This window comes from Pavona decussata, unplaced genomic scaffold (assembly GCF_977016875.1).
Source record: "Pavona decussata unplaced genomic scaffold, jaPavDecu1.1 SCAFFOLD_156, whole genome shotgun sequence".
In the NCBI taxonomy this organism is placed as follows: Eukaryota; Metazoa; Cnidaria; class Anthozoa; order Scleractinia; family Agariciidae; genus Pavona; species Pavona decussata.
This window is the reverse complement of record NW_028145568.1, coordinates 2714584-2735067: the sequence shown is the minus strand read 5'-3', so window position 1 is coordinate 2735067 and position 20484 is coordinate 2714584. Positions and strand designations below refer to the sequence as shown.

The window sequence follows — 20484 nt, the reverse complement described above, 5'->3', positions numbered from 1 at the left end:
ACAATGTTAGATTTCTTGAATAAAGTTCAGTACAGTGTACTTCTAAGCGGTTTGCCAAAAATGAGGGCAATCCAAAGAAAAGAGGAAAAAAAATACAATTCAACATACACTTAGGCTACACTATCTACTGTGCCATGGCATTGAATTAAAACATTTTTTTAACATTTTGTTTTTGTAGGGGTAAGGGAGATGGGGGTCGTCTTGGTCATGCCTCTGAAGATCATGTCCGTTTTCCCAAAGTCATTGAAGCCTTTTCTGGCAAGAAGATAGTTGACGTGTCTGTAGGTTCAGTCCATTGTCTGGCAGCGACAGAAGATGGTGAAGTGTACAGCTGGGGTAGGAATGAACAAGGGCAGCTTGGTGACACCTCTAGCATCGCTAGGACAACACCTACTGTTATATCTACGTTAGACAGCAAGGAGATCAGTGGGGTGGCCTGTGGTCCTGCACAGGTGGGTGATTAGTAGAGCTGATTCTGAGAGACAGCTGGGCAGGAAACTCATGAATGGAATGCTTTGTTCTCAAGTTTTTTAAGGATGGTGCCTTCTTTGCTACTGCACATATGTTCTGCGCACCTCATAATGGTCCTAGAAAGTCGGGTTTCTTAACGGCGATGCCTGCTAAAACAGAGATATTTTTCCGCGGTTAATAACTACAATGGAAAAGCAGGTCTTGGCAAGGGTTATTAGAATCCAAAAAGATAATAATTAGGGGTAACCATGCATTTTTCAGAGATACAATGTAATTAAATAAGCTTCAAAACTCTTCAATTTGGGAAAAAAATTCCATACAATGTTTTGTATTTTGCCGCTTTTTGGAATTCTTGTTGCTTAATTATCTCTAAAAAGTGCATGGTTACCCCAATTTTCGTTTTTGGATTCCAATAGCCCTTGCTAAGATCTACTTTTCCCGCTAAGTCATAAACCGCACAAAATACTTCGTTTTTAGTAGGCACCGTCCTTAAATTGAAAAACTGTAGTATCACCTTGTGAATGCATCACATGGTACAGTAATTATCATGCAAAATCATGTGGATATCACCTGATCCACTGTACTTAGCCAATGAGTTAGCTAAAATTGGTATATTCTGCCAGATTGGGCAGGATTTTTTTATTATTCAACACATTGACAACAAAGGGCAGTTTTATTGCAGAAAAGCTGAAGACAATTTTTATTTTGTCATTTTTCTCCCCCACACATGAAATCACATATACATTTTATTGACCATATTCAGGCAGGTTACAATAATTATTATTACTGTGTTGAATAATAACCGACGATAGCAACTGGTTGTCTGAGTTGATATCCATCACCCGATTTTTTCGACAAAAAACAACAACAACAAAGAAAAAGTTCACTTTTAGGCTGTTCAAATCTAGTTAGAGTCAGTGCAATAAAATGGAGAAAGCCAGACAAATGGGTTTTGCCTGCTGGCAATCATGCCTTGACCATCACTGTCTCTTCTGTGTGTTTCAATAGTAATGCGCTTACGTTGCAGAAATTAATCAGAAGGTTATAAAATAAATAAGCCCTTATTGGCTTGCTGTTCTGTATCGAATGATGATAATGCTACGACTTAATGATTGTCCTCAAAATTTCACAGTTGCCCTGAAGCTTCTCTTCCCGGGTAACTGTTCATTTTTTGGACAATCATTCAGCCTTGGACATCGTCATCCAATATACCAGCCATCTGAAGGGGTTTATTTACTAATTACTTTCTCTGTAGAGTTTTGCATGGTCATCTGCTGGTCACTGGAATGTCGGACTGCGGCTTCCTTTTTGTCTTGATGTGTGCAAGAAGACATTTGAACATCTCGATGCCCTTCTGCGGCGTGTGAGTGAGGACCTGACAGGAGCTTTGGACTGGCCCCCTCCCCCACAGGAGAAGGAATGTATTGCTGTGGCAACATTGAACTTGCTCAGACTTCAGGTGAGTTAAGAATTAAAAAATTTCATTTGAATTATAATTTATCATCATCATCATCATCATCATCATCATCATTATTATTATTATTGCTTTAGCGACTTAGTCTAATGAGTTCGCCAGCAATGTACTTGGTATATTACAGTGTTACAGTAGGACATACTACATTAAAAGCAAGAATGTGGAAGGAGAAGGGAACAGATCTTTAAGGACAGTGCCTACTATTGTTACTGCACATATGTTCTGCGCATCTCGAGATACTCGGGTTTCCTATGGGTGGTGCCTACTAGTACAGGAATATTTTTGTGCAGTTTAAAACTATACGGAGAAAGTAGAACTTAGCAAATGCTTTTGGTATCTCAAAAGAAAATTGGGGGTAACCATGCATTTTTCAGAGATAATTAAGCTTCAATTATGGAAGCAAATCCCATACATTGCTTCATATTTAGGCGCTTTTTAGAGATATTGCTCAGTTATCTCTTAAAAATTTAGGGTAACCCCCAATTTTCTTTTTGGATTCCAATAGCCCTTGCTAAGATCTGCTTTTTCCGCATAGTCATAAATTGCAAAAAAATACTTGGGTATTAGTAGGCACCTTCCTTAATTACTATAGACATTATATGTCCTGAATTTTTATTCAGTGTCCCTTAAGGTGGCTGAACGCAGTTTGCGCGTGCTTTACAGATTCTGTAAGTGATGCTATTAAGCGCGCGCTAGGATTGTGGTAAGCAAATACGGCGGTCGATAAAGTGATCCCTCAATTTCACATGAAATGGTTAATAAAGTTAAGTTTTGATCATAAATAACTAGGTTTCTCGTTTCTGGACTCTTTTTCTTTTCTTTCCGAGCAAAAAAGTCATTCACCACGACCTTTGGAATGCTTTTCATCTGTGCCATGAAACCTAATTAAAGCCATGCGCATTTGACCAAAAATTTGTGACTGGTTGTTTTCGTGGAAATGAACTGTTTTCTAAGGAACAGCTCATTAGAATTCCCTGAAATTTGGCATGAAAATAGGTCCCTAAAAGCGTAATGCACCTACAAAGAGAAACCTAAATCTAACAGAGGGTATCTTCACAAAACATTAAAATGCAAAATCAATATTTACAGGAGATCTCTCTGTTAAAATTACATGAAAATAGTGCAACTGTGTCAGTGTTTTGTGAGTTGTTCTGGATACAAAAAATGGAAAAAAATCTAATGAGTACATTTTCTAAAAATAATGGAAACCTACTATTTATGGACGTTTAATAGTTCGCTGCATTGCCATGGAAACGATACTTAGCTCAACAAGACGTACGAAAATACATTCTTTCTTAGTTGGTCTTACACCATACCAATTTTGGGCGTCCAGAAATACATAGTTTTCAAATAACAATCTTATAACATCTGTACACTAAAAAACTGTATTCGGCCACCTTAAACTTTTTTCAATTGGATCTTTATATTTAATCTTTGTTTTTAGCATACCATAAACTGTATATCAAGTGTAAATGTCCTACACACTGCTAGGATTTGAATGTCAGTGTGTGGCATGCGCAATGGAATGAGTGTGATTGTGTATTCAAATCCAACCAGTGTGTGGCATGTGCAATGGAATACTGTAAGTATGATTGTGTATTCAAATTTAGCAGTGTGCAGGATGTTTGTCTCATGAACCTAGTTTAATGGCCTTACAAACTGTAGCACCCATGCTGGTTTACATAACTATACAGTGTATGATGGAAACATGAGCATTTACATGACTTTGTAAGTCCAAGGGTGCAATAATTAGAAGTACATTAAAGCGCAAGTGAGACAACATGACCGTGCAGCCAGTTATTAAGGCAGCAACTAGAGTTTGTTGGTTGTATGACTTTGTGCTTTATATAGTGAGCAGTGGAGCTACATTGTACACTATTGGTGGAAGCATGATGGTAACAAGAATAAATTAGTTGAATGAAAAGCGTTCGAAGAGTTTGGAAATGGCTTAAAGCAATCTACACCAATACAATGTACTAACCCCTACTTTAATATCATAAAAATATACATTTTAAATCAAACTTTGGAAAACACTCTACTAACGTCCACTTCCAACTTTGATATATGGGAGCACCAATGTGGCCTGGGTTTGATTCCCGGAGTTGACACCGTATGTGGGTTTAGTTTGTTGTTGGTTCTCATCCCTGCCTTGAGGGCTTTTCTCCGGGTTCTCCAGTTTTCCTCCCTCCACAAAAACCAACATTTCCAAATTCCAATTCGACCTGGAAACAGTGGGGAGAAGAGCGACTCCGTGGATTCCACTGAAATTCCCATTTACAGCTGTATTTATTATCTTTTATTTATTTGTTCATTTATCTGCAGCTCCATGCAGCCATTACTGGCAATGTAGAAGCAGAGGATTTAGGACTTGGAGTTGGAAGCAAACTGCTTCAGTCGCTCAAACAACAGGTTGTTACACTAGCAAGTAACAAAGGTGTCCTGAAGACTGTACAGTCTGCGGCACAAGGGGCACTGAGAAGTGGCTGGGTGCTGTTACTGCCGACACCAGAGGAGCGCGCTAGGGCCTTAACAGAGCTGTTGATTGAAAGTGAGTTGATGCAGCGGTCACTGATACATGTAACATTCGGCGTTAATGTGTTCCTTTAAAAGTTCGTTTCTTAAATGTACAGTATCTCAAGTTTACAGAGGCGGTCCTCATCATTATCAACGGATATTACACTGTTTTTACAATTGACTTACCAATTACACGTTTAATAATCAATTAATCAATCAATCTACCAATCTATCTTGACTAATCCAACAATATTAATCAATTGGACGATTAATCAATAATTATAATTATATCATTTGATCGATCAATAATAACAATTATTGATCAAAATTAAAAATTAAATTGTAAATGACCTAAAAACTTGGGTAGCATCTCAAAGCAAGTCTGCCCTCCTGAAATTTATGGAAATTAAAGTAAGTTGCATAAACATGTGCAGTAGTAGATCATGTTTAACATGAAAAGAAACAATCACAGTACATTTTCACGCCAAAATGATCTTAATGATGACAATTCACAACTCACAGAAAGACCCTCCACCGCCCCTCTTATATTAACTTTCAACAGCTTGTGACAAGCCAACATCTTCACCAGCTGGGAAGAGATTCATGTCAGACCTTCTAATCAGCAGCTTAATGGCGGAAGGAAGCCTTGAATCAGCCTTGGAGACTGCCATCGACAGTGAAATAAAGGCGGGTGCAGGTGAAAATGAAAAGGAAAAGACATCCGAAAGTAAGGACAAAGGTATTGATGTGCCCTTACTCCATCTAACACAGCAGCTTTTGAAGACATCGTCCACACAAGTGTTGGAGGAATTCCAGCAGTTGTTTCTCAAGCCTCCTTTTCTTCAGTGGCCGTACATTCCCCCGCCCCGACCCATGACAGTGGAGCTACTGTTGAAGCTACAGAGGCTTCTCATCGGGAGTTTTTTCTTGCACCACGAAGATGACAGGCCTTGGTATTTAATTAAAGGTCAGTCTTAAGAACTATATATTAATTGTGTTCGATGTTAGAAGAACGCAAACTATTCGTGTCGCTTCGTTTTGGATGCTGTGCGATTTCAGGGTTTGGGCGCCATCTTGGACTGGCTGACCACTCGCCTTGATTTCACACTGATGCGAGAGCTTTGAATCCCGCTGGCTAAGTGAAGTCCCGCGGGTTGACTCGCTTCGCTCTGGATGCCATGAGATCGAACGCACTTTACTAAGCCATGATTATTACTAGTATTAATGTACCGTAAAATTAATAAATGGATAAGGGGGTGCAGTGCTCGACAGGTACCATAATAGATACAGAAAAGACAGTGAGGAGATGCAGTGTTGGTATTAGTCCTTGAAAGGTTAGCTGGAAACCCTAGGCCTAGGGGAGTAGAGACAAATGGTTTTATCAACAGTGTCGATAGTTAAAGGTAAATTGGTCACCGTAAAGAGATTCAAGTGCTGAGGTTTCGAACGTTTGCCCTTCGTCAGAGCGAGTCCCTTTGACGAAGAGCTAATGCTCGAAACGTCAGCACTTGAATCTCTTTACTGTAAAATTAGTTTGTGGATACACTGTGTGTGTTTTTTTTTTTTAAGAACCTTTTTTTATAAGAACGTTGAGGCTGGGATTAACCAAGATTTTAAGAACGTATCAAGAACATTCCTTAGGCTGAGAGTCGATTAAGAACGTTTTTATTTTGCTAATCTGTATATAAAATCAAGGTAACAAATGTAAATTAACCAAAATACTCAAGGGCATGTTTTGTATAACATTAACGACGGTGACACACATCTCGGTTTGTCATAAGCAGCAGTTCTTGATACCATATCTCAGCAGGCAATGCACTTTGATAGGTTTCCTGGTCACGTCCGCATTGATTTACTGAAATACATGTAGTGTATACTATGTAATTTAAGAACATCTTAAGAACGTTTTCAGCCTCAAATCGCAAAAAATATAAGAACGTTCAGCCTCAGCTCCAAAATTAGACGTTCTAATAATAATAATAATAATAATAATAATAATAATAATAAAAACAGAGTGTAATCGTTGTAATGACTGTATGGTTCATAACATCAAGTGGTTACACAATGGAAATACATGTACATGCATGTACATGTAAGTAATAGTTTCTTCAACAGTTAGACTGTGAGGCCAGGTTTGCTGTGTCACCGTGCGACCAGTAAACATACCGAAGTACAGCCAAGTTAACTTTCACTACACTCATTCGCCATGAACCCAAATGGTTCTAGTATCCGTAACCAACTTTCAAGTGCTACTGTATGTAAATGTGCTCGAATTCTGCGTAATGAACACCAACTTACTGTAATGCAGACGCCTTGTTGCTATTAAGGTCAGTTATTTAGTGAAGAAACTGCTTAACTGGAAGACTCGTTTTAAATGCCACCTACCGACAACACTTCCCATGGTACTGATACAATCTAACATAAACAGAAATTGAAATAAAATAATACATAAATGTTCATGCTGTCATGAATATGGCACTCCGCACACTACTAAATGTACTACTGCAAACTCATAGCGAGCTTAAGGCTAGTTACTACTGGATGTTCATTCGAAGAATTAAATACTTTCATTGTTTTCAAAGGTGAAGAGAGGGTCTTAAGTACCAAACAACATGGTGCTGCATTGCTTCTGCATAAATACACCACGCTGGTTTGTGCCCATGTTGGTGAAATCCTTCCCGTCGCCTCCTCCTTGGCATCAAATGGTCCGCGCCACTTTGTAGTGTCTTCCCAGATCATCCAACGCGAGCTAACCGGTGTTTTGCTGCCTGAATTCCTGAGCGCCATGGTTCTGTTGCAGACCTGCATGCCAAGTGTAATGGACTCATCTCGAACTGTTCCTCTCATTAGTGGCCTTCTAGACTTGTTAGACAAGTTTAACAGGCTCGCCCCTGGGGTGCAGAAGGAAGACGAAGAGGATTTGGCCTGGCCTGGTGGGATAGGTAGCCCCACTCCAGCTCGGCGGAGGGCTGATGGTGATGTGACATTTATAAGGCCCGAGGATTTGGAAAACCACAACAAAGATGGAGGACTCTGGGTTGTTATTCATGGGAAAGTTTATGATCTTCAAGATTTCAAAGATCAGGTTTGTTTACATGTACAGTTCCGGTTAAGAGAAAACTGACAGTCTTGACACCGTCCTCACGAGAATCGCGTATTCAAGAATAGGAGTCGAGAATTGAGACTCGACTCACTCGAAACTCGACTCGATACTCGATTCTTGCGACGATCACTGAACCGAAACAGTCTTGATTATTCACACGAGGACGTGATTCAAGTTTCGAGAAAATGGCTCACTGTATTTCTCGAGGAAACAGCCACACTGGCGAACTGTCGAATGACAGCTCAGCGACAGTCGGCCGGCAGATTTTTTGGGGGGAGCTGTTCTTCAATTTTAACGTTCATGGGTTGTCTTATGATTGTGAAGCATTGGTGTTGATCGCGACGTTTCTACCGCAATATTTACAGCTGGTCTCCTTATTGAGACTGCACGCTGTTTCCTCTGGTGTCCACTGTGGCCCGATTGGCTGTTGTGATGTTGTGATGTTTGTCTTAACCTTGTCCCAGAGTTGATAGTGTGCGATCTCATTGCCATGTTCTGAAACTGCAGAGGTCTGTTTGATCATGGATCTTGGTGCTAAGCGAGGATCGAAACGTGCCCGGCTGTCAACAACAATGACGGTGCTACATGATATAGCGGTCGAAATGCCGTGACCAACACCTATGCTACACAATCGTGAGAAACTGTGGAAACTACAAACAGTCTTACAGTTTACGGGTGCCCTGTACAATACAATACTTTATTACTAATACTCCCCGAGGGGTTTTTCACTTGTGATTTCTACTTGTTAACATTCATTTACATGTAACATGTTTTAGGCTCCTTGTGGCAAAGAACTGCTGCAATCATATGCAGGTAAGCAACTTTTGGAGTGAATACAGTCCGTGCAGTATAATTTCAGTTACGAGCTAAAGTGTCTTCTACATATCCATGTGTGTCGTGCTGTTACATTTTGAAGCGCTATTAAAACGTACATTACAAATATCAAGTAGTTTTTTTTTTTTTTAATAAGATTTCCCTGCGTGAATAGAATCATTAAAATGTGCAACTACTTTTGATAAGGGTTAAACTTACGTTTTCTTGTGATTTGTTTTATTCATTTTAAACAGCGTCTGATGCCACTCAAATTTTCGAGGAAACCAAACATTCTGTAGAAGTAAGAGAAATGATGCAGGCTTTCTTTGTTGGAATTTTTGTAGAGGTTAGTAAGAGAAATCGATGCCTTTATGCAAGGGTTACCTTAGCAGTTTTAAACAAGTATCTTAAAGACCATAACATTTCACAGTTACGAAGTTTACCAAGAAACAATCAACGGATCGAATACGCCAGATGCCTTTGTGGGTCTTGGGCTTAAAGATGTCTTGTAGTTTGAAGTGTCTGTGAAGTCAAGTCATCTCTTCAATCAAGTTATCCGAGATGTTGTCTGTTGGAGACTGCCATGTCCAAACGGAGGAAGAAGGCCCACTAACTAGGGGTATTGCTAGTCCCCACCCCCTCCATCAGGACTGACACTACGGTAAAGGGCTTATTTATTTGGGCCAATATTTCAACTAGTACAGTTAGTCTTTTTCAGGGCCAGAGATAGAATGAGAAAAACTAACATACTGTATGGCGTACAGTGGCCTACGTTTTTACCAAGCATCTGTTTTGTTGCAGCCCAATCAAGAGCAAGCCCTGGACAGTGCTTTGTCAGTCTCTTCTCCACTGATTGACTGTGAGCGTACCCTGGGCCTGTTGCTGGGTCTGTATGCCTGTCATCTGGCTCACAGTACTCCCGTCATGGCTGAGGAGGATGAAAATGAGAGGTGGTTGGCTTCAGATTTCTTCTCTGGTGGAATGGAGACATCTGCTGTACCTGATGATAATGTTGGAAGGTCAGTGGGTATAGATTTTTTGGACTAAAAATGATTACCCCAGTTACATTTCCGGCGGCAATGGGCAAATGCCAAGTCTTACATTGGCGTCCTACGATGCACTGCAAAAAGTAGAATCAGTAACTAGCCAGGGGGGGGGGGGGGGAGGGGAAAGAGGGTATGTCCATTATCTAGTGGTATACACTACTGAAGTAAATTTATTTGGCCCAAACATGTCGCAGTTCGCAATTTGCAAGCCGAGTTGCATCCCATGGAACATCACTTGGTGTCACTCTGCCTCAGTTTATAGTCTAGAATCTACAGTGGGCTTGACTATTGAGTGTAGCGTCAAGAGTCTTCTCAACTCTAAAGTCTTTAGAGTCAAGGGTTGTGTCTGGAGTCTAACATTAATAGAGTTTTGGGTGTATGGTTTAGAGTTTAGAATCTTTTGACAGTCTACTTCGGATCTGATCAGGCATGTTATCGAAATGTTTACTTTGTACGTGAACCAGTTGTATATTATTCTTTGGGTAAGAAACCACTTGCAGTTTATGAGTATTTCAGGGAATGATTGTTATTTTATCTACAGAAAAGAGAAGGATTCTTCAGAAGACAAGAGTGAACCATTCACACGTCAGATTTCACATGGTGATCCTGCTAAACCATTCCTTCAGGCTCTTGCTGAGAGCAAGGTCGAGGATGAAATTGCCTTGAAATTTCTAGCTGCTGTTGAACGGTTCTGTAAACAGAAGCGGTTTGTTTTGCCGATAGAATTCCCTGCTGATCACCCAGTGGAGAAAGTTGGAAGGATGCTCATGGCTTGCCTATTGAAACACCAGGAATTGGGTAAAGTGGAAGAATTGTGTTCAGTTGAACAGTGGCTGGCATTTAACAATTATCGTGCGAAATCGCGTGGGTTGTCGCCTGATACTTAGCTAAAATCAGGGGAAATTCCGCAAGATTGAGCAGGATAATTGTTTTTTTATTCAACACATTGATAACAAAGCGCAGTTTTATTACAGAAAAGCTAAAGACGGTATTTGTTTTGCCATTTCTCTGCCCGTCACACGAAATTACGTATATCGCAGGATACAGTATCTGTTGACTACGGACGACAAATATCGATTGCACCATGATCATATTTGGGCAGTGTTACAATTTGTTGAATAATAATGTGTGATAGTTAGACTGCCAATGAGGGAGTTCCTGCATTTAGTAGCAGGGGACAAATTCACATAACATGCAATAGTGCAGTAAATGACGTTCTTTTGGTTTGATCTAAGCCTCAACCAAATATAGAAGGCAGTTTCAAATGGCTTGTTACTGACAATAGGCAATGGGGGGCTTAATTAGCTGGATGGCAAAATCATTATCGTGGTGTGGACAACGTGGCATTTCTTTCCAAACGCATTTTCGTGTGAAAAACAAACAAAAAAACAACAACAACAACAACAAACCTCGGTTCTTTGATCGTTTAGAATATGGATTTTTTGAGAGTTAGATCGGATACAATAAGCGACAGTCATGATCAGCTAACAGTCATGCTGGTTACAGGGGCAGTTTGCCGTCAATTGCTTCAGCTATCCTGTTCCTTGAGCTCACTGTGGTTTTAATAGGTATTCAACAGTCTCTATGAAGATGAGCTATTCGGAATACATCCAGTACATCGTAATGTCTACAAATAAGAATTTTTGCCTTAACTTTGACTAACACAAACCTCTATACTCCCTCGTAAAATGTTGTTTGTTTTTTCTCTGACAGGCAATGCAGCCCTAAGCATATTAGATGGTGAACCTTACTCACCCATCTCTCCGGGGTCAGGATCATCTCTGGATGTTACAACCTCTGCTCCTCAGAGTTCATCATCCCACTTGCCTCCTGTATCAGTCCCCAAACCTGTCAGTGAGGTCCTTAAAGTTGTGTATCAGACAAAGTGTGCGCTTTTGAGGGTAGGTTTATAATTTTGGCATACACAAGATGTGGTTTCCTTGGATTATGAAACCAAATAATCCATGTTTAATAGGGGGTGGGTCATGTAATTTTTCAACCTTCATTTAGGGTTGGTTCAGTCAGTTTTGTGCCAAAAAGAAGGGGTGGGCCATGTGTTTTGTGTCAAAAGACAGGGGTGGGCCATGTGCCCCCCCCCCCCCCCCCCATACTTTTTGACCAGTCCTTTAAGTTGTGTACAGGTACAAGTCAATTTACCTACTGGCCATGCTACTTTTCGGGCTAATGGCAATCATAAATATACATACTTTATATTGAATAATTTTGTGTAGATCTACGTCTGCTGTCTTGGCATTATGCAAGTTTACTACTTGTATTTTCCATCGGTGGCATGTTGGCCTTTGGCAATGTTTCCCGTCAGCATATTGTTCACTGTGAAAAAAATACTAAAAAAATGGCATACCGAGATATACAGATTAATACATTCAAAAGTCGGGAATGGTTTTTTTCGAAAGGGTCTGAAACATTTTCCATTCAGGAATATTTGTAAAAGTTTAGTAAACGTTTTGGAAGAGCGGTGGTGTAGTGGTTAGCGCGTCGGACTTTTGATCAGACGGTCGGAGGGTCGGTGATTCGAGGGTAGGTTGGTCTTTTCATATCTGTGTTTTTTCACCAGCGTCATACTGCTGGGGACAAACCAGCCAGGGATTTGCAACCCATCCAGGGGGGGAGTGATAATATCCCTAGCTGCTTCATGGTACAAAAACTGGGTTAAGCTCTGGCAGCGTGGGCCATTTTGGCTCTATTAATGTTTCCAAAAGTATTTTATAAAATAATTTTAAAAAGAGTATACAAAATGTTTCACAAAAAAGGTTAAAGAGCGCAAAATAATTCCCATGAAAGTACCTGTTTTCGCGCGGAGCTTCACGTTTTGAATCTCTTTGCACTGTAGGCACGGCAAGAATCATCTCGCTCTTATGAAGAAGTCTGCTGCCCAGCGCTGGAGAGATGCCAGTTCCTGTTTACAGAGCTGCACCCAGCTATGTCCAGTGAGGTGGTCACCCTCTCCCGGCTGAGGATACGGAACACTCGTCCTCGTTGGGCGCGGATTATTCGGCAGATGATCAGCGAGAAGAAGAATGCGGAAGGTAGAGAGAAGCCTACTGTGAGAGAAGAAGCTGTCATTTCTGATGCTGATCATTTGGAGGAAAAGGCTTTGAAGGAGAAGGAAAATGTCGAACACAAGAGTAAACAGAAGGTAAGTCAAACCACCGACTCCTTTCTGTTAAACAACAGCAGGGTTCACTCTAGAGTGCGGCTTGTGGGATCACAGAGAAGCCGATTGTTTAAATAAATCCAGCAACAAGCAAGCATCAAGTATCAAATTATCCCAATCCCAACCACCACGTCCAAATTTGGACATGCTTTGTTTTAATGTGCAAGCCCATCTAGCAAGTGGCCACGTATTGCAACTGTAGATGCCATTCTGTACATGAAAATGTTGCACTCCAAGCAACTAACTAACTTTAAGACTTCTTTCACGTTCTGTGTACTAAGTAAATAAAAAGCGTTATCGTTCACTTTCTCGTCTGCTGTTCGCGTGTACAAATCAGTTCATGCATAATCTATTTGTTGTTGGTGAATTCACTCGCTTTCGTTTCGTTTGCTCTGTATGTCACAGGTTAACCACACAGCTTTGAATACCTCTCTGACCAGTGCTCGCAAAGTGAAGTGGCTCCGTGAGCGAATGATCGGCTCCTCTGCAGAGACTCTGTTGATGAACCACATCAAGGAGTTTGTCCTCCATGATGAGCTGATAGATGTGGAAAAAATTAGGAAATGTCTTCACAGACAGGTATGCGCCCAGCATGGCTAAATTTTGAGATGATTTCTACAGATTTTTTTCTTGCTTTCTTTTCGCAACTGCTTAAGTTGCGTACTAACTGCGAGGATCTTTCTTCTATTTGAGATTTCTACTGTAAAGGCTAGTTGGGCAAAAAGAACGGTTTGGAATGTGGCTGCTACACTGCAATTTATTTTCCAAAAAAAATGACCGAAGAACGAAGAGTTAACAAATATCTCGGTTGCAAATTGTTGGAGAACTAAAATTGCTTTCTATTTGTCAGAACTGGCCGATCAGGCCAGCCAGTCTGTAAATCCAATGCGTCATTTTGAAGTGGTGGTGCTGCAAAATCTTTAAAAGTAATCACTCCGAAAATGGTATGCGCTATTTTGAAGAAATTTGAAGGACTAAGACGAAACTTATCCTTCAAATTGGTATATTCCGTTTAAGAACTGACCTATCTGGTCTGCCAGTTCTGAGAAATGGAAAGTGCCCTAAATTTCTAGCAATGCACTGCATTTTTATTTTTCTACAAATGCTTGGTGTTGTTTTATCACCCAACGTAACTCTATGTAAACATTATTGCAGCTTGAGAGGGGCCGGCGAAGGCTGGAAGGAGCAGAAACTCTACTGTCTCTTGTGTCCAAGGAATATCTTATTCCGTCTGTACGATACTCGATCTTGTGCGGCTGGCAAGGTCTTCTTTCCGCTCATTCCCAAGCTCAGTAAGTGTAATGTTCTATTTTTTTGTTTTTGTTTGTTTTTTTCTTTGTTTTGTTTTTTCTTGTGTGGTTTGTCTCTTATAGACCCTAAAATGATGTCATAAGTAAAATGTTAAAAACTCAAGTGCCAAGTTTTTCACTGCCAAGTTTTGAACACTTTATGGTGTATAAGAGTATAGGCCAAAAAAAAAAACTGCCATCGATTTGTTTTTCACAACAACACGGAAACAATACGTGCGGAATCGGCTTTATTTTTCAGTTGAGAAAGCGTTGGCGTTACATCTGATGTCATTGTTATTGCACTGCACTCTTATAGACAACAGCTACGAGCCAATCATCGCGCGATAATTTTGACAGTTGTTGTAAAATATCTAATGGAAATTACTTCTTTTGCGTACTTCTTTTCTACAATAGCCCCCTTTTTAGTAATTGAGTGTTGGAGATTTGATTTGATTTTGTCTCTCATCTCTTTTTCATTCAGTGTTCAGCTGAACTGTTACTGGTACCATATTTCCAGGCAAACAATCAATTGTCTTGAAACTATTTAATATTGACTTGGAGAGTTGCCAAAGGATTGGTTCGCATTGATCAGAGTAGTTGTTATTTTTCTGTTGTCAATTGCAGCAACGCTGTTCCACATTGCACAGCCGACGTCGGACTCATCCCACCATACGATCGCGTAATTTTAGAAACAGCTTTCCGCAGGATAAACAACTGGGCTGTCAACACGTTAAGGGAAGCAATCATCTACGCCGACATTACCTTCAAGAAAGCTGAATCAAGACCTAACACCGCCCCAGACGATTTTCACGGTGGTCTGTGTCTGGGTGCACTCCCTGTGGCACGGTTTCTGTTGGCCACCCTGGGGATCTTGACAGCGGAACATAACGCGAGTGATACGAGTCTGATACTTAACTCAGGTACTATTGGTTTGACTCAGACCATTATGCGTTTGGCTGGACCCTGTGAGGCTACTGAGGAAGAGGAATCAAACCTGGCTGCTATCATTGACGAGGCTAAGGCCGCAAAGAAGACCCCCAGTCTACCCATCACGGGGCCGGATATGGCCAAAAGAATGAAGATTGGCACTCGGGTGGTGCGGGGTCCAGACTGGAAATGGGGAGATCAGGTACCACAACATGTTCTGTTAGACTGCGACCAGTCGTACATTTTACCTCAAATCACTCGCGCGTAAGGGACTGTCAAATTCAGTATGCAACTGAAATTGGAAGAGAAATAGAGGAGGACTCGCAGCTTGCTAGATACAATGCGCGCTTGTTTTGTTTGGACTTTTAACAGTCTTCCGCTTTCCTGTTTTGGAGATCGAACATTTGGAATAGAAAAATATACATACCCCCCCCCCCCTCCCCCCTCCCCCCTCCCTCCAAAGCTTTGCTCAGCGATTAATTGAAAAGGGAAGCTCGATGAATTCAGCGATCAAGCTTGGCCAGTACACGGGGAAATAGTGGATTGTGGACAGTTTATCACTTGCTTTTTTTTTGTTGTTATGCTTTGTTGTTGTTGTTGTTGTTATTTTTATTTTATTTTATTTTATTTTATTTTATTTTGTTACCATCGACTATGGCAACTCATGTGGTTCTACTGCATTGAAACTGGTCTAATAAGAAATTCAATGAAACCAGAAAATTGCACAAGCTCTCAGTTTGCAATACTCAGAAATTCTTCTGGTTCAGTTTAGGTTTCTTAGTGGAGTTGTAAAGGAATGAGGTGTTAAGGAATGAGTGTTCTTTTTCATTTTCATGTTTGGAGCTCGTTGTTTAGAAACGCAAGCACTGTTCACATAAAGCAGCGTTGTCTGCAAGCTTACTTTTTTTACAGTACGTTGTTACGCAATGTTCTTAACCCTCAAACTCGTATGAATCTCCAGTTATAAACTCGCACTGGTTTGAAATTGCCTTTTGTGTGGAAAAACAAATTACACCGCAACAAAGTTCTGCTCAACAACTTCCATTTTTCAACGTTGTTGATTCTCTCTCCATGTTGCCTTCAGGATGGGCCTCCACCCAGCGAGGGCCGTGTTATAGGGGAGCTCGGAGAGGATGGCTGGGTGCGTATACAGTGGGACACTGGCAGCACCAACTCATATCGCATGGGCAAGGAAGGAAAGTATGACCTAAAGCTTGCAGGGCCTCCACCTATACCAGAAAGCAGCGAGGAGGAGGAGGAAGACATGAAAGGTAGGGAGGGTTGTTCTTACGAAAGTGCACATGGGTCATGTTCATAAGTAAGAGGAAAGGACCGAAGTTTTCATAAACGATCGTTTGTATGCAGGCCTGAAATAATGATCACCACTGTTTCCAACTGCTTGTCGCGTACGCTTAACATGTAAAAAGCCCACAGTGGGAAGAATGGCCATAAAAACCGAGGCAGAAAATGTTAGAACACTGTAACGGTATTTCCTATCGATTTACTGTATAATGCTTTTGTATTTCTGTAACGTATGGTTACAAGTTTTGGCAGTATTTTGTTGGAAATTTGAAAGCAACTGCTTGAGACCACGTTTACACTGACTAAGCCGAACTCTCCAGGATTCCGTTCCAACTTGACCGAGCCAGAACCCGCCACGGTATCCAGTTTACACTTGAAGTGGCAAATTCGGGATACTTAATAAGAATCTCGCAGTTGTTTACGCAACTTATCCAGTTGAAAAAAATTCAAACTTGAACGGGATTGGAACCCATGACCTCTGCGATGCCGTTGCAGTGCTCTATCAACTGAGCTATCGTGCTTCTAAATACTGAACTGCGAGGGTCTTCTTCAACCCGTAGTTCAAATATATGTTTTCATATATTCGTATTGAAATTCAGGATAGATTTGGACGAACCTACCATAGTTTGCTCAATTGTAAGTAGTCTAAGAAATTGCTGTGTCTTGTCTGATGATTTTACAGACGATTCAAAGAAAGAAAAAACAGAAATCCAGTCGATACACCCCACAGCTCTGATACGCCACTCATGTGTCTGTCTGTTGCAAGCACTCGCAATAGGATGTGGTCTCCATGGCAACAGTCTACAGATCGAGAGCGTCCGAACAGTCAGCAGTCTTCTACATAATCTCCTGGATGCGGGCACGATTGGTTAGTGTCTCAGTATAGCCTATCTGTAGCGGTATTTATAGTGTTGTGTTCCTAACAATGATCAGCATCAAATTTCTCCTTGTGATATCACTGTTTATTCAACCCCTGAGGTTATGAGGATTATGGATGTGATCACCCAAGGTGAATTTTCTTGATACTTTAATAACTTCTCCACAGTACTTTTATAAGAAAAGTATGGGGACAAGATACGAGAATTTGTTCTTTGATGTTAGGGGTTAAAGGGTTTGAGTGACCATCGCAGTTATACAGCTGTTTCGACAAAGGTTGTCCAAAAAAGCGTAAAAGCGCACGCGACAATGCCGAAAGGTAGTCTGAGAAATACCAAATAAATTACAATAAAAGCTCAGAATCCATAACGCCTCGACCGTACAGCGAAGACTTGAGATGGCGGGCAATATGGATTCTGAGCTTTTATTGAAATTTATTGAGTATTTCCCGGACTACCTTTCAGCATTGTCGCGTACGCTTGTACGCTTCGTTTGGACAACCTTTGTCGAAATAGCTGTATACACGCAACTTAAGCAGTTGCGAAAAGAAAACCTGAAAAAAATCCAGGCTTGAACGGGATTCGAACCCATGACCTCTGCGATGCCGGTGCAGTGCTCTACCAGTTGAGCTATCAAGCCAACTGGGAGCTGGTTAAAGTTATACAGTGTCTATAAAATGTTTCTGAAGAAAATGGAGCTAAACCACAAAACGATTTTAGACGCGGCTAACTTAAGGTATCAGCCACCCTTCAGGACCGTCCGCGCGCGGATCGCTGCCATATTTGAGGTTTCAACGTTTTCAAATAGATATGCTTGAGAGCTTTCTTTTAAAAAAAAAAATCAGAAGAAAATGTTATTTCTGTCGAAAGATATCGGGGGTAAAAGATTTTTTCTCGTTAATTATCTTAATTGATCGTTGACAAGATCTGTCATTGAACTAGTAACGTGATACCGAGTGCGTGCTTCGAACGACACAACACGTGCGAATTGTCTTCGTGTTGTTTATAGCCTTTACCTCGATATTTAGCGTTTGTTTCGGTGAAAATGCCGCCAAAAAAAAAGGAAAGATCGTGTCCGTCTTCCTCATCGAAACCGAGAGCGAAAAAGAAATCGAAGAGCGAGTTTGACAAAGAATGGGCTGCAAAATTGGCAGAGAGCGACAAAGGCTCATTTTATCGGCAAGAGAAGTGGCTGGAGGAGTTGGATATTCAGAAAAGCGAAAATGCTACAGTTGCTGAGAGTGCAAGCCGCTCCAAAATTTAGCTTGAAGAACCAGAAGAAGAAAGCCAATTAAGCTCATCGACCCCATCTGCTGATGGAACGTGGAAAACAATAAGCGGTCGAGCTATCGTATCGAGTGAAATTCTCCTTCAGAAACGGGACGAGTCTGTATCTTGTCGATTTTGCAAGGGAAGTGTCCAAGTCGTGGAAAATGTAGCGACTAAGCATGGACTTGGTTCTACCTGGAGAATCCAGTGCGAGAATGAAAGCTGTCCGTCGCACACGACAAATTCTGTTTTTAATTCTTCCGAGAAGAGCAGAGCGTTTGAAATAAACCGGGCCTCAGTTCTTGACCTTCGAGCAATCGGTGGTGGACATTCGGCGGCTTCGCTTTCGTTCGTGTTGATTTCGCACTGGTTTTCGGCATCTTTACCAACTTAGCCAACCTTTCAAGAAATAAACACAATATATTTTTATTGTTACATGAAAAGCGCATTGCTGTTTGTAAATTAAACGATTACTATGCATGTACATTCACTAACCTCAACAAAAAGTTTGTCTTTTGTCCACACGAACTGACTGGAAGCAAAATAGTTATTTCCCGCTGCTTGCCGCAAAAGTTTGTTCCTGTTGCATGTTACCTGTCAAAGTCCTATTGTTAGAGAAAATTGAGCCCTCTCTGATATCAATCAGAATAAACATTTAGGTGTTATAATCTCATTCCAGGTAGGATGCCGCCAAAAATGTATTTTCTATTTTATCTCCGAACGCAAATTTTGCCGATCGACTCGTACGTTTTGAACTCCAAGTCGGCAGCCTTTCAATCAATTTGGCTCAAATTTGGCCAGAGTGATGCCATATATCTCTTCTACAAAACCGTGTCTGCGAATTTTAATACTCCTTTTGATTTTAAAGCTAGAGCCTTTTTTCCACAGGGAGTGTTGACTAATTGCCTCCCCCAACTTCATTTGCTAATAAAAGAGAAACAAACGCACTTGTCAAAAATCTGAGACACGGTGTTTTAGTGGAACGTGTTGAGAAGCGAATGCGGTGTTAATTGTTTTCTTCCGTTTATTTCCGGCGGGAGTGGAACATGATTTATAGAGACGTGTACTTTTACACAAAGCGTTCCAATTTCGAAACACATTTAAGTAAATAGTTTTTGTTAGTTCAAATCCATAATCTGGAATTATTAAGCTTTTAAAAAATATGTGGTTTATGGGGGTTTTTATAAAAACAACTAACGCTAACTAACTAACGCGCGCGGACGGTCCTGAAGGGTGGCTGATACCTTAAGGCTTCAGCGATTGTTTGACATGGTTAACAGACTGGTTTCAGTAACAAAGTTGAAACAAAGCGTGGATTCTTGCCTTTAATTAGCATATTGGTAAACTGCGTAGCGTGTCAAGTGCTTAGAACATTATGTACATCCACAAAGCGTATTCATTCAAATGTAGCTGTTACACTTCAATAAGCAGTTTGTTCCTGTCAAATCCTCTCCAATTCGCTTGCAATTTGGAAGCAGCTTAGCACTCAAAGATTGGTCATTCGTTGAGATACATGGTGACGTCTTAGCCTGCGAGAACAGACACCTTTCGCGGCTTTTTTTCGTGGCGGATGAAGCAAATGCCGAAAGGCGTCTGCTCTTGCAGGTTAGGTGACGTCTAAGGTTTACTAGCGGCGCTTTCGATTTGTTAGAACTGGCCGGTCAGACAAGTCAGTTCGTAAACGGAATGTACCAATTTGAAGGATAAGTTTTATCCTAGTCCTTCGAATTTCTTCAAAATAGCGCGTACCATTTTTTGAGTGATTATTTTTCAAGATTTTGCAGCACCATCCCTTCAAAATGACACATCCAATTTACAGACTGGCCGGCTATTTCTGACAAATTGAAAGCACTCTATGGTATTTCTGTTTATTAATGTATGCAGCTTCAATTACACAAAACTACTTATTATGACTTCGCATATTTTCTCTCCATCCAACAGGTCAAATCCGTACCATTGAGATGGCCCAGCAGCACAGAGACTGGGCCAAGTTAGGCTTCATCCGGGGTATTGCAATATCGCCTGTCATGTGTTGCTCCCTCAGTACCCCCCACTGGGTGAATCTTCTGCTCAGGGTGGTGAAGGGATCACTTCCAGATGACGACACAGTACCCCCCACAGTGTCTGCTGTGCATCTACCGCGACAGGTAATATTTTAGACAGTGTTAGCCTTTGCAATAGCAATATTGTTGAACGTTTGTTGCAGGTCAACCAGCTATGCAGTGG

At 41.0% G+C, this 20484-nt stretch overlaps 1 protein-coding gene across 1 annotated transcript in view; it reads left to right on the top strand.

Moving 5' to 3' along the window:
- Positions 1 to 20484, top strand: part of LOC146465285 (E3 ubiquitin-protein ligase HERC2-like) — a 67782-nt gene that overhangs the window by 12839 nt on the left and 34459 nt on the right. Inside the window, exons 10-26 of the mRNA XM_085128485.1 lie at positions 179 to 452; positions 1727 to 1930; positions 4268 to 4493; positions 5022 to 5426; positions 7042 to 7544; positions 8339 to 8375; positions 8630 to 8721; positions 9177 to 9394; positions 9963 to 10219; positions 11135 to 11322; positions 12273 to 12578; positions 13002 to 13175; positions 13752 to 13888; positions 14510 to 15014; positions 15897 to 16083; positions 16797 to 16982; positions 20200 to 20405. Coding sequence (XP_084984611.1) covers positions 179 to 452; positions 1727 to 1930; positions 4268 to 4493; positions 5022 to 5426; positions 7042 to 7544; positions 8339 to 8375; positions 8630 to 8721; positions 9177 to 9394; positions 9963 to 10219; positions 11135 to 11322; positions 12273 to 12578; positions 13002 to 13175; positions 13752 to 13888; positions 14510 to 15014; positions 15897 to 16083; positions 16797 to 16982; positions 20200 to 20405 — 4105 coding nt within the window. The remainder of the gene's footprint in view (positions 1 to 178; positions 453 to 1726; positions 1931 to 4267; positions 4494 to 5021; positions 5427 to 7041; positions 7545 to 8338; positions 8376 to 8629; positions 8722 to 9176; positions 9395 to 9962; positions 10220 to 11134; positions 11323 to 12272; positions 12579 to 13001; positions 13176 to 13751; positions 13889 to 14509; positions 15015 to 15896; positions 16084 to 16796; positions 16983 to 20199; positions 20406 to 20484) is intronic.